This window comes from Hermetia illucens, chromosome 2 (assembly GCF_905115235.1).
Source record: "Hermetia illucens chromosome 2, iHerIll2.2.curated.20191125, whole genome shotgun sequence".
In the NCBI taxonomy this organism is placed as follows: Eukaryota; Metazoa; Arthropoda; class Insecta; order Diptera; family Stratiomyidae; genus Hermetia; species Hermetia illucens.
In genome coordinates this window covers 108,101,051-108,115,758 of record NC_051850.1, presented here as the reverse complement: position 1 = coordinate 108,115,758, position 14,708 = coordinate 108,101,051, and the positions used below count along the sequence as shown (strand labels likewise).

The window sequence follows — 14,708 nt, the reverse complement described above, 5'->3', positions numbered from 1 at the left end:
CCATATTGGATCAGGGCCTTGAAATGTGTTAGAGCACTTCATACAAGACCAATTTGCCAATTGGCCAGCGTTTTATTGTTAAGGAAGTTTTGATAGAGGCATTTCTTTTGACGGACCTTTATTTCAACATCATCATCCCAAAGCCAGATATCTCGGTTTATAAACCGCTTACCTGGCTTGCTAACCCGAGGGTTGCATAGGCTTGTGGATCGCGTCTTTAACTTAGTTCAACGATTGTTCCACATCCGTAATGGTTGGAAATTGCTTAAATGAAATCATTTCTTCTTTCTTTTCATGAAATCGCCACCATTTAATGCGCGGCGGACTAGTGCGTTCCTCACGCCGTTTTTTCGGAGCATTGATTCGCGAGATGGTGATCAACGGCCGATGTTGAGGTGTGATGGTCTCATATGGAGCGGCTTTATAGTCAGTGACGGTGGTAAAATGTCTGCGTCTTACGAGTATATTGTCGTTCCACTGTTCCCACTAAAAATGTAGGAAGATGAAACTTTGTGTTTACAAGTACAAGATCATGAGAGTCCACAAAATCGTCTATACGCCATTCGCCATTCGCCATTCGTTTCTCCATAGCACCTGTACAAGTCTGGATTTTCACCCAGATAACCATTAGGGTCGCCCGCAATGATGATATAGTCATCAGCAGGCAGGTTACGGGTCTTTGCTTCCAGAAGCAGAGGGCATATTTCTCGGCATCAGGTCGACCTGTTTGTGATGTGTAAGTAAGTATTTATGGCAGATAATCACTCCTCGTGACAGCCGAGTTTCAATAAAAATGAAATCTACTCATCAAAATTTGGGTTTTCGCTGACATCAGAAGACTAGGAGCTCTAGCACTCTCCAAGTGGTAAGAAGTCACAGACTTCGAATCCATGTTCTTCCACGGAGAAATCTGTGGAAGGCAGGTTTTCCACTTCAGTGGAAAATCTACACCCGGTGTCTACGGCGCGGTCACCCAAAAAGGATAGTACAGCAACTCCCTTAATGAGAGGAACTGGAAATTTGACAGTGACACTGTTGCCTAACTCTTCTAAAATACGGTGGAAGAAGGCTTGGCAAAAGGAAGCTTTAGCCGCAAAGTAGAAGGAACTACAGGCTCGCTTATCAGAACCTTCTCTTCCGCCTGCACACGGAAAAACGGAAGAATGGGAAGCTGGTAATGTGGATGCAACTGGTCTAACGCCGGTATGTGAAAACAGATCCATCCAGCCCGGACTCCGTGAACCTGGGAGGGCTTCTAGCCGACGACAACGGAAGGCACTGCGAAAGAAGGCGAAATTTCTTGTGATAGAGGACATGGACTTTGCTACACCAAGTGTGACGATATCCAGAGAAATCGGACGCAAGAAAGTGTAACTTTTGGCGAATGGTGAGGACAAGCTGGTAACTCCGGTGAGATCCACACTGAATGCAGCAGACTTTTCAGTTAGCGCCGGTTTTCATATTAGACTGCACTTATGACTACAAACATAAGAGCTAGTCAAATCAACCTGCAGCATGTCAAAGCTTCTTCCTATCTACTGGCAGCAAAGCTGGCAAAGTTGTAGGACTATCCTTATATATTTCTGGTTCAAGAGCCATGGATTCGTTTTAACAGAATCTGTGCTATTGGATCAGTCAAGGGGACTAGGATCTCCTTCGATGAAAGATCTTCGAGACCGAGAGCCTGCGTTTTGATGTCAACATTGTTAGAAGCAACCATGCTGAGACAATTCTGTTCCCAGGACCTTGTTACGCTCAACTTACAATACCAGGTTAATGGTAAGAGAAGAAACGTCATAGTTTCCTCTGCTTAATTATCCTCTGATTCTTTGCGCCCTCCGCCGACATAAGAACTAAGGGATCTGGTAGTGCATGCAGAATCAAGTGGCCTTGAACTTTTCATAGGCTGTGATGCGAACGCTCAGCATATTTGTTGGGGAAGTAGCAAATGCACTCGTAGAGGAGAGAAGCTGTTTGATTTATCACTTCAGTTGGTCTGATAATCGCAAATGTAGGGTGCGGTTCTACGTTCGTGGGGACCAGAAGAAGTGACCTAACAATCTGCACTTCAAAGTTGTTACAGTTGATTAGGAACTGGCGAGTGCTAGATGAAGCTCACTCTCAGAACACCGTCACTTAGAATTTAGTCTAACTATTGCAGGCGAACAGCCTGTAATACAAAGACGGAATCTTAGGAAAACGGATTGGAGAAAGTTCACTTCTTGGCGACAAAGTTCAGCTCACTAGGAGCCTAAGGACTCCTTTGGCGATAGAAGATCAATTGAAAGCTTTGAATCGCACATTTTTAGAGTGCTTTGAAGAGGCTTGTCCTATTTCCCGAGGCCAACGTGGTAAAACGGTTCCGTGGTGGAATCAAGAACTGCAGAGACTCAGGAAATCAAGTAGACGATTTCTAAATCGTGCTTGCAAAAGCAATAGATGAAGACTGGTAAAACTTCCGGAACTCACAGCGTGAATATAACCGGCTCGTAAAACATTCGAATCGGGACTCTTTTAGAGCATACTGTGAAGAATTGGAAGGTGAAAGCGAGACTTCCAAGCTGTGTAGAGTCCTTAATAAGGATGAGTCGAACTCGGAGTTGGACTCTCTTAGAAAACCGGATGGGACTTGCATGAACTCCGGAGTTGAGTCTATACAGACTCTCTTGGAAGTACACCTCCCGGGAGAACAGGTCTCTGAAGTGGGAAGAAGTGAATTGGCGGTTTCTGCAAACCCTTCAACACGAAGGTGTTGCAAGGGGAATTGGGACACTGCGAGAGCGGTTGTTACCAATGAAAAGGCGAGAGTTGCTATACTATCATTCGAACACTTCATAGCACCTGGCATGGATGGCATCCACCCAGCGATGTTAAAGGAGGGAATAGAGCAATTAGAGCAACTTCTAAGTAATATTTTTCGAGGATGTCTTGCTCTAAGCTACGTGCCTTCCTCTTGGTTGAAGGTGAAGGTAGTCTTCATACCTAAGCCTGGGAAATATGACTATTCAAATTCAAAGAACTTCAAGCAACATCATTTTCGCTGAAATGTCTGGAGGAACTGGTTGAGCATCACATTCGCGAAAAGGCGCTAAATAAAAACCAACGTGGAAAGTCCTGTGAGTCTGCTCTTCATTCTTTGGTTTCAAAGATAGAAGATGCAACTCTGAAGGGTAATTACGCGATGGGGGTGTTCATGGAGATTGAAGGGGCTTTTGACTTCCCTTCCAAAAGCTCTGTGATGCCGCCATCACATGGTGTTGACGAAACTCTAATAAAGTGGATCTAAGCTATTCTAACGCAGAGATTTTTGTGTTGGGAGGTGGATGTTGATGATTATTGCTGTGCTGGCTTTTGGTTGAGATCTCGAAATAGTGTGTAGAAATACACAACGCGCCGTTGATTTGATTGACAGTTGATGTCTCAGGTATGGACTTTCGGTAAATCTAAATAAAATCGCAATGGTATTATTTACAAAAAGGAGGAAAATGAATGGTCTTTGCCTTCCAGAAATGAGGGGTACAACCCTTTAACTCTCCGAAGAAGTGAAATATCTGGGAGTTATTCTAGACAAGAAGCTTCTTTGGAACAAACATGTAGAGATAAAAATGAAACGAGCTCGCACAGCTTATGGGCTGTGTAGGCGGACCTTTACCTCGACATGGGGACTTAGATCTAAGGTAGAAATGTGGATATATGTTGCTATCATATGGCGATGTTCGCTTAATCATCCGTAGTGTGGTGGGTTAACGTGAAACAAAAGAGTTTTCCCTGTAAACTAGCCATAGTGCAAAGAACTGTGTCTGGGTATCACCGATGTCATGAGCACCACATCCCGCGCAGCTCTGAATGCATTGCTCAATTTGCAACCCTTGAATTTGTTTATTCATAGTACTGCAATGAGAGCAGTTTGGTAGAAGATATGTTATCTTGAAACGGAGAGAAAACTGGGACGAACCGGAAGAATGCCTGCCAGGATATACTGACGTCTTATCTACAGATGGCGCAAAGACAGAAAATAGTTTTGGAGCAGGAGTCTACCTCTCGAATAAAAAACGAAAAGGGGGCTTTTCCTTTGGGACAATACCCAATTGTCTTTCAGGTTGAAGTATATGCGATCCTAAGGGCGGCAACCTAGGTGATTGACGAGAGGTTGAAGGGCAATCTGCAGCGATAGACAAGCTGCATTGAGGGCGTTAAGTAGTACTTTGAGCACTTCAAAAATTGTTCAGGAATGTAGAAGCTGATTGAATTCTGTTTCTAGGTTCAATGCGATGGATTTACTCTGGGTACCTGGTCATTGTGGTGTAGAGGAAAGTGAAATCTTGGATGTCTTAGTAAAAGAGGTTTCAACTTTCCCCATGCCCGGACCGGAACCAGCAATTGGGGTGTCAGTAGCATTGGCTGATGCTGCTATCAAAAACTCGGAACAAGCTTCTCATAATGACAGGTGGCAAAGCCTTAATGCTGCTAAACAGACCAAACTTTTCCTGTTAGAACCAAGCAAAATACTGCAAAGTTTATCTTGTCGAAAAGCAGGAAGACTTGCAGAAGTATTGTGGGCATTCTGACTGGTCATAATTCACTAGATGGGCATATGTTCAGAACAGGAATTATCCAAGATGATAAATGCTCATCTTGTAATGAGGAAGCGGAATCCACGCATCAGACTGCAACTGCAGCGGGTAGCATTACATCCACTAACGGAAATCCTGCGATACATAAACCAATCCAGGATATTCCGTTAGAATCGAGTAGAATGGACCACTAAGGTTTGAGTGCTTAGAGGCTTTACCTCTCTCCTATCTAAAACACACACACACACAAGGGTGTCCAAAAACACATGAAGATGGAACAATGGATTGTAACTCTACAAGCGGTAAGGAGTAACACTTTCAATCCATCCGCGACTTTGAGAAATTAAGTCGTGACGGGGCCTGGATTTTGGAGGCTTCACCAGATTCTTGCTTCCCCACGGAGAAATCTGTGAAAGAAAGGACTTCCCACTTCAGTAGAAAACGTACACCCAGAGTCTACGGAGTGGTTAGCCAAAAAGGATAGTACGGCAACTCCCTTATTGAGAGGAACTGGAAACGTGACTCTGGCTGGCCTGTCCGTGAGACTGTTACCTAATTATTCCAGAAAACGCAACTGATCTAATTCCGGTATGTGGAAACAGATGCATTAAGGGCCAGGGTGAAAACGAGTCCTTAAAATATTTATTTAATTTTGTTTAACCTTCTATTTTGGGCCCAGGAAAAACTCTAGGGCCGGGAAAATCGAAGATGCAGAACTTCGGGACTCAATTACTTATCATGACTTATCAAAAACAAATGAACTCCAGTCACTTCCGAAACATCTTTTCATATGAAAAAGGGTTGAGCAACTTGAGAAGGAAAAATACTCTGGAGCTCTCCTCGAATTCAAAGTCGAATCAAATGAGTTATAAACAAAGTAATTAAACGACACGCAAAGTAAAGGCAGTTTCCATGTGCGAAACATTCCAAATGCCAGCTTACCCTAATCAAATTCGCGTCCTATCATCATAGCACCATTCAAATTACCACTTTGTATGTGCCACTCATAAATATACCAAAGACTGCATAAACTTTTACGATCATAATTGCAATTTTTTATTGATACGAGCTCGTAACCAAGTGGTCGAAGGAGAGTCGCTCGCTTTCAGGTTTTGGCTACCTAAAAAGGCAGCAACCATGCATCTCGCCATGGTTATTATTCGAAACAACATTCCAGACGCTGGCACTACTAAATCGTGTACTCACCCCATTTGCATTTCGACCTTTTCCACGTCCTCGTCTTGATTCTTGGCTCCGAACCAGTTGCCCATCAGCGCCATATATCAGCTGAAATAGAAAGTTTGGGAATTAGTTGAGATAATATTCGGTAGTATAAGTTTGGATTGGATATTGGATATCAGACGGTTGAAAGACTTGCTGGGAAAGTTTGATGTTTAGAAATGCGCCTTGGCTAGGATGCTATAAAGGAGCTTTGTGTAGTATAGAAATATCAAACGCCTTGTCCTAGAACAGAACCATAGAGCTTTGGGAGAAAGTATTGGTTTATGGAGCGAAGGTTCACTCGAACCTACGGATAGATGGCACCTGTAAGGCAGAAAACACGACTTTATCTGAAAACTTTCGAAAAACGAACTCATAGTCGACCGGGTTCTGGGCACAGATTTCCTTTAAACACTTCCAAGTCCTTCCACGTGAACAACGAAAGTTTATTTATATAAAGTTTTGAGACTACAGAACAACAACTTTGCTGATAAAAGGAGGTAAATATCAACAGCTCCGGAAATTAATTTGCTTTTGTATTTCTGACAAACTCCTCGGATTAAAAATGGCATGCACTACACAACAGATCGCCAATTGCTAAGTAGCCTGGACTTTAATAATTTTTATTTATTATTATTTCAATTTAAATGTATCATGGACCAGTCTTAGTTAGTTTACTTTAGTGGGGGGAGGCGAAGCTCCGAGCACTCAGGCCATTGTATTATCCCGGTAAATTGCCTATACAATGGCTTCCCGCCTACGGTGATCGCAGGCTTTAACGAATCTGAGAATATTCTCCAGAGGCAGAGAGTGTGCAGATTCTTCATTGAAGAAAACCTTGCCAAGGTGTCTTCGTCTGAGATCTGAGGATGCCGGGCAGCTGCATAAAAAGTGCAGGGCCGTCTCCTCCTCCTCGTCACATTGGCTGGACATAGACGAAACCACTACCCCAATCTTTTCCATATGGTAGTTTAAGGAGCAGTGTCCCGTTAAAAGCCTTACTAGGGTTTTCACGTCCCACTTCTTAAGGAACAACAAAAATGCCGCTCTAGTGGCCCTAGGATTTTCGCCTGCCAGCAAGAGTCCAAATTTCTCCACTCGACTGCGTGAATCCTTGCAATTTCACCCTTCAGAGTAGACTTGACAGTAGATGGTCGGATGCCAAAAGCTGGTTCTGGCCCCACCATTGTGGATCCAGACCCTCGGCGAGCCAGCCTGTCAGCCTCCTCATCAATCGGCCAAGTTTCAGCAGCACCTGATGACAACTCCACACCAACTGGCTTGATATGTTGTTGCCATTTAGTGCTGATAATGCCGCCCGACTGTCGGAACAGATTCGAATGGTGCGGCCACTCCACTTTTGTCGCAGACATTCTTCTGCTTGAAATGGCACATATCTCCGCCTGGAATATGGTCGTCACTTTTCTTAGGGGTCGGGCCAGTTCTATAATCGGATTCTCCGAGAACACCCCTCAACCTCCATGACTGATCCTTCGGTGAAGATGATTAGGTCTGTAATGTGAAAAGCCTCATGACCACTTGTCGACCATTCTTCTCATTCGATGATTACGAAAGTGTATGTCTTTTCAAAGACGAATCTGGAAACCATATGATCGGCCGGCATCAGGGCTACCGGATGTTTGTCAAGGAATTTCCAGATAGACGCATGACCGTGTGATTGGCCGCCTTTTCACGCCCCAATGGTATGGAGCCTATATGCGTCGTTGACTGCTTTCCGTTTCACCTCCAAGTGAATGGGGGGTCAATTTAGGATAGCTTCAAGTGCCGCAGTTGGCGTAGTACTCATTGCTCCAGTAATACTTAGGCAACCAAGTCTCTGAATCTGCGTTAGCAGCTTCCTGCTGTTAGTAAAGTTCAGTATCGGCTACCAGACGATGCATGCACACATCAAAATGGGTTTTATTATGGATGTATACATCCAGTATATCCGTTTGGACGAAAGTCCTCAGGTCTTACCTATCGCATTCCTACAGAGCAATCTGCAGGATCCCTGGTATTGTTCCTGGATACGATGCTTCCCTGTTAACTTGGAGTCGAAATGTACTCCTAAGTACTTGACTGTTTGTGCCAGCTGGATTTCCGCCCCTGCTAAGGTGGGTAGCGTATAGCTGCCCTACCTGACGTTCCTAGTGAACATAACTAGTCCAGTCTTTCTAGCGTTCACCGTGAGTCCATTGCAGAGGCACCAGCTGTGGGTTTCATGCAGAGTTGCATTCAAGCGGTCACATACTGTGTCCACAAACTTTCCGGTAATTACTGCGGCTAGGTCGTCCGCAAAAGCTTGCGCGGAAACTTTTTTGTCTTTCAGGAGCCACAGCAAGGTATCCATTACCAAGAGCCATATCACTGGAGAGAGAACCCCTCCCTGTGGGCAGCCCCTGAGACATCCTGCTTCAGTAGACTTCTGGCCGACCGATGTGTGGATTTTTCTTCACTCTAGCATGTGAAGGATCCAACTGATTAGGTTCGATTCCATTGCTGTCTTGCCGCATCACAAATTGCCGCGATTGAGGCATAATTGAAGACATCTTCGATGTCCATGAATGCGCTAGTCTCTCGGGGAAGTGCACTTCAAGCAAATGGTTTACCGTTTCTTCATCGCTTTGTGTACTTCCCATTCTGTAAACGTAAATAACCCAGTTTCTGGCTACGTTCTTTGACCAGAATCCGCTTCAGCTTTGAAGAGAGCCTGAAGAGAGTTAGTCTCTTCGCAAAAGCGTCTCCATGACGATCGTTTAGCCGATCTTATGTTGTTCTTTAGAGCCTTTGGTGCCTCTTTATAGCGATTCCAGTTAGTGTCTGATTCACCCTTCAGAGCAAGATTTAGGAGCATCCGAGTTCCACCATGGTGTTTAACCCTTCTTTGGCATCAAAGGTGCCTTCTTGTGTTGCAAACTATCCAGTTCTCCTTTAGCTTCCGCCTTGCGCCATTTGCACCAACTGTCCTCTCCTGCTGGAGGATTTTCGTCTATAGAACATTTATGGAAGAAAGTTGCCCAAATTTCTTGCTTCATTCCTTCTATCGAATTTGCGTGTCGACGAATAGCTAGTCAAAAAAATGTAGTGAGGTCATTAATAACCTTATCAGTAAGTTTTCCAGCCCCTTTTCCACCAATGCCTTTCTGATTCTCCTTTGCATTTCTAAGTCGCGTTTCCATTCTTTTCTCGACATGTCCTACGTATTCCTTTTTACTACTACGTATATTTTATTATTTGCAGAAATACCGGAGAAAACTCCAGCAAAATCCAATATACAATATACAAAACTTGTCGCAATTGGAACATCCATGTTCATGCTTGCTAAGTTTCTTTGCTGATGTTGATGCGAAGTCCTTTTTCTTTTTTGATAACTATCGATTCCCATGAAATACTCGTTGTTTAGTGCGAGCATGACGTTGAACGTTAAAGCGATCTCCCTTCGTACGATCCATTTAAAAAAATCACTGAACACACAAACAGCACAATATTTACAACAAAATATAACTGAGTATAGCTTGAAAGTCTTTCAGTGCTCCCTCTAGACTGGATTATCCTTTTTATTCCAAACAGCAAATAAGTTTAGACAATTGACTGATTTTCCATCTTTTTATATTTATACCTGTGTTCGAATTTATAAGGCTTAGGTAAAAAACTAACAGGTAAAAAAATTCGATCTTTCTCATCGAGTAATCGAGCCGTGGCTGCAAACTCCTTATCTGTTTAACACTGTAATTTCTGAACGACTTGGAATATGGGAAAATCCCTTTGCCCACATATTCTCCACTATATACAGCTACAATTCATGCAGAAAAAAAATCGATTTCTCCAGCCCGACACACGGGATGACCCCCTTAAACGATCTGACGCGGATAAACAATTGGTTATGGTGATCAGTTGTTGGGGCTGTTCAATGTTCCACCATAAGTAACTTCCCTCACTTCTTCAGTCGGTACTTTAGTAGGAGACAAGATGTTATCAATAGAAAAATTGCGGCGTCCAATACTGAAGTTCCCAGTCAAGTTCACATTCCGAGATTCGCACCAACGGATAATTTAACGCCCCTGGTTTAGGTATTGACAACCGGCTAATAGAAAGCACATCTTTATGTACTGAATAAAAATCGTTCTATTAACGATTTGGAGTGTCAACGTGCGCGGAAAGCGGTCCAGAAACATACATGGACCTCCCCAGACGGGACCACTTTCAACCAAATTGACCATGTGTTGATCGAACGCCGCCACCTCTCAGCCTTGATGAATGTCAGAACATATAGGGTGGCTAATATAGACTCGGATCACTATCTCGTTGGCATGGTGTTCCGAGCTCGAATAACAACACCACTCAGAATCCCCTCTGACAATCAGGTGAGAGTTAACACTGAAGCCATCCACAACACAACCCTCCGCGACACCTTTAAGAGGGAAATGGATGCCGCAATAACCGCAGTCAACAAAGGACTTGGAGATGAAGCATCAACAAATGATCTTCACAACCACCTGAAAAACGTTATCATTGATACGGCCACAAACATACTTGGCCCCAGCCGCAAAAAGAGTCGGAACGGCTGGTTTGACGATGAATGTAAGTTAGCAACGGAACGGAAGAATGCCGCATACCGGGTAATGTTGCATTCTCAAAGAACGCGGGCACGCGCAGAGACCTATCATGAACTCCGTCGAGCGGAGAAGCGACTTCACAGACGGAAAAAGGAAATCTGGGAGAACCAACAAGTGTGTGAACTAGAAAAGTATAGGCGGCAACCGCACCAGGCGTGCAAGTTTTACCAACAAGTCAGCAGGATGAAGCCTTATACACCTCGGTGCTCATCCTGCCTAGATAAGGAGGGAAATATGATTTCCGACAGAATGGACATATTGGAGCGATGTGTTGAGTACTTTGATGAGCTACTGAACAACCAGAACATCGGCGAGTTGAAGGTCCCGCCAACTGAAGACGACGGACAAATACTGTCACCACCAAGTTTATGAGAAACAGTCCGTGCAATTCATCGGCTAAAAAATCATAAGTCGTCAGGAGCCGATAGAATTACAGCCGAATTGGTTAAATATGTAGGCGAACAGTTACACCAAGTGGTTCATCAACTTGTGCTTAAGGTATGGGACAGCGAATCAATGCCTGTCGATTGGCAACGGGGCATTAACTGTCTCGTACATAAAAAGGGAGATATCATACAGTGCAGCAATTATAGAGGTATCACGTTGCTGAGTAGCATCTATAAAGTATTCTCCTCTATCTTGCTAGGCCGGATAGCCCCATACGCCGAGAACATCATTGGCCCATACCAAAGAGGCTTCACTCCAGGCAAATCAGCAACAGATCAGATTTTCTCTCTGCAGCAAGCGATGGAGAAACTGTTGGAATATGGACAACAGTTGCACCATCTATTCATCGACAAGGCGCCTATGATAGTATAGCCAAGGTAAAACTGTTCACGGCTATGAGAGAATGCGGTATCCCGACGAAATTAATAAGACTGACTAGGCTGACCCTGACCAGCAGCAGGATCACTCTCAAGACCATTCGACATCAGCAACGACAAGGGGATGCCCTATCGTGCGTCCTCTTTAACCTGGCCCTCGAAAAAGTGATCCGTGATGCTGAGGTAAATGCAAGAGGTACGATCCTCTTTAAGTCCACCCAACTACTGGCCTATGCTGACGATATCGACATCATGGGAAGAACCACCCGAGGCGTACAAACTGCCTTCATCCAGATCGAGCAGGCGGCGCGAGATCTTGGGCTGCACATCAATGGAAGCAAGACAAAATATATGGTGGCAACGTCAGCACTGAAAACGAACCAGTCAACAACATCAAACCGCACTGGTCAAACGGGAAGAATAAAGATAGGAGAATACAACTTTGAGACCGTTGATAATTTCTCCTATCTAGGGTCGAAAATCACAACCGATAACAGTTATTATGATGAAATCTATCTAAGACTATGATCTTGCCAGTCCTCATGTATTCCTCGGAGACTTGGGTTCTTAGCAAGAAGAATTGCGAACTCTTGGCCGCGTTCGAGAGAAGAATCCTCCCAAGAATTGTTGGCCCCCTACATGAGGATGGACGATTCCGTAGTCTAGATAACGACGAAATCTATGAGGGATACAATGATCGTCCGGTTGTGGATAAAATCCGGCTCAATACGGTGGGTGGATCAGTTACTCTGTATGGATGAGGATGATCCAGCCCGGAAAGTCTATAAGGGCAATATCTATGGTAGAAAAAGAAGACGAGGCAGAGCCTGCCTAAGATGAAGCGATGGCGTAGGCCTGAACGCCATACAGCTTTTAGGGATATCGACCTCGGCGCAAAACCGGGATGTCTGGAGTTCCTTATTAAGACAGGCCTAGACCGGATACCGGTTGTTGCGCCGTTTGTGATGATGATGATGAGTGTCAACAATAGTCAGCACAAAATTTTCACAAGGGGGACAGCATGCTTTCGAAGAACTGTCCTTTCATTCAGTTTTATGCAACCCGGTGTGGACAGCGATGATATATCTGTCCGAACAGAATAGTGGTGGTTCACGAAATTTAAGAACATTGCTACTGATTTTCGAAATCAACGGCTTCTTGGTCAAATTTCACTTTACATTAAACTGTGGAGACCAAACAGATGACTGTTATTTGTATCTTCTGGCAATCTTGCCCGACCTTACATTAAATAGAAAAAGTCTACCTAAGAATTTTCGACGCATGGGCTTTGAATGAAGTGATATTTTTCATCAATAGTCGAATAAAAAATGTTTCAATTAGTAAAACCTTCCAGCCAAATGGGTATACACTTTTGAGATAGGACCTGAGGAGTATATCAGTGGTGAGGAAAGAGGCGCCAATTGGGAAATATATCATATTATTGAAGCCAAAAGTTTCCAGAAAATCCATGCTACTCAAGTAACCCTACCCCAATAAATAAAATCAGTATTTACATCCAGATCAAGCGTCGGGGTCGGTAGCAAATGGGACCAGTTTTCCAAGAAGGCTTTATGGTTGTAGGAGTTTTGACGTCATAGTTCACTTTAAATATGTTCGGAACAGAGTCCTGCTGTCCTCACCTTAATAGGATGTGGGCAGAGATTTTTAAAAAGTATCCCCCCCGAAACCAGAAGTTGCTTAACTACATACTACTAGCGCCAAAGAAAATATCCAAATCAATCCACCATATATCCACCATATTACCCGAGTTTGATTAGCACCTTCTTTCTAAATCAATTACTTAGATTGCCGGGAATCCATCGCTTTTAAAGAGAAGAAACGGTACCGATGTGCATTCAACTAATTTGCAAATAGATGGTTTCGAAATATGGATTCAACGGGCTTACATGAAGTTTAGATAGTTTTTGGGAAATGAACATTGAAAGTTTTCAATAAAAAAAGGAACTAACTTTCGGGACATCCTAATACTGTTATATGAATGAGGTTTTCAAGCATTGTTCAAAATATAAAGATACATTTTAGACTCATTATCTTCGTAACAAATCTGTAAATGAAAGTGATAAATCCCCGGTAACAAAGTTCAAAGGTAGATTAAATGAAGATGATACTGTGGAGGCGAAGACAATGACCATCAGTTCTGCCAAAAGGAACCACAAAATTCAATCACTTTTTTTTAGAATCTCGACAGCTTGTAAAAGGTCCACAAAAGAATATCCTCGCCTACAAAAGACCAGCAAATTCTCCGTTCGCTTGAAGAGAAAAGGATGTCCGGATCCTGAAATGTGCTCTGCTTCTCATTGAGACACAAATTAAGAATTTCTGGAGGTTCTGAAGGACACGAACGCTCAACAATGTGCTCGTAGAGGCAAAGGTATGCATCTGCACAAAGTGAGTAGTGTTCGTTGAAAAAGAAAACGCGCTAAGGCATGAGGAGCGCAGCTGCAGAGAACGAAGTGCATTAGAACCATTTTTGGGAAGTTTTATATTTTCCATTGCATTTCCGAACATAAAGGAGTGAACTGGAAGCATAGTGGCTGGAGAGGCGAGCACTGTACCTATCCAGGGTTTGTGTTCGTTTTGTGCGAGAAGCGGAAAAATAGGAGAAAATAATAAAAAAGAAAGTTTGAAACATCAAGGAAATGACTTTTTCGGGGTACTTGGTTGGTACTTTTTGTTCCTTTATCAACTTGAACATGATGTGCTGGTGCTTGGCGTTGGTGCAACAACGAATGTAATGATATCCGCACTGAGTTTGCTTTTTGGGGTCGTCGCTGTGTCAATGACTTTTTGAGATTGCATCTTGATGAAAGCAAGGACATAAGATTTTGTGAGTTTTTTTTGTCGGCCATTCTTGTCGATGCTTTAGTGAAAGTTTTCAGAAGAAAAGTTGTGGGACGGTTTCCTTTGAGTTCGGCTGTGTAGAAAATTTGAACGAGAATAATAATGAGTGAGATTCCAATTACACTAAAACTTGCAGGAAGGATAAAACTACCACAGTTAAGTTTGCAGCTGTGTTGTGAACATTCTGGAGGGTTACAGGAGCAAAAGAAATCTAAAAGATTAATTGCAACTCTTTTGAACTGTGCCCCCATTTCTTATATTTACCAAGAAAGGAAATTATCTAAAGCGATTTAAATCGTTATTTCTTCAGGACGTGTGGCTCACTTTGAAACCTAATACTGAGTGCAAACACTACCCCTAGCGTGAATGTTATGTTATTATTGAGTACAAATGATAAAATCAATGTAATTAAAAGACCTAAATCAGAAGTATACTTATGAAAGAACGGGCTTGAATAGGGAGGGCACAAAGAGAATAGGAAAATAGAACGGGAGAGGATTTGGGAGAGAAGCACATCAAAAGACATTTGGTAATGTTTAACTCATCTTAGCCCGGTCCAGCATTAAGTTGATGCGGACTTATGACACCACAATTCTAAAAAAAAAAAATTT

General features: G+C 43.2%; 1 protein-coding gene across 1 annotated transcript in view; it reads right to left on the bottom strand.

The window, feature by feature from the left end:
- Positions 1-14,708, bottom strand: part of LOC119649277 (DNA N6-methyl adenine demethylase) — a 394,633-nt gene that overhangs the window by 246,521 nt on the left and 133,404 nt on the right. The window contains exon 4 of the mRNA XM_038051364.1: positions 5,781-5,861. Within this exon, the coding sequence (XP_037907292.1) occupies positions 5,781-5,861 (81 nt within the window). The remainder of the gene's footprint in view (positions 1-5,780; positions 5,862-14,708) is intronic.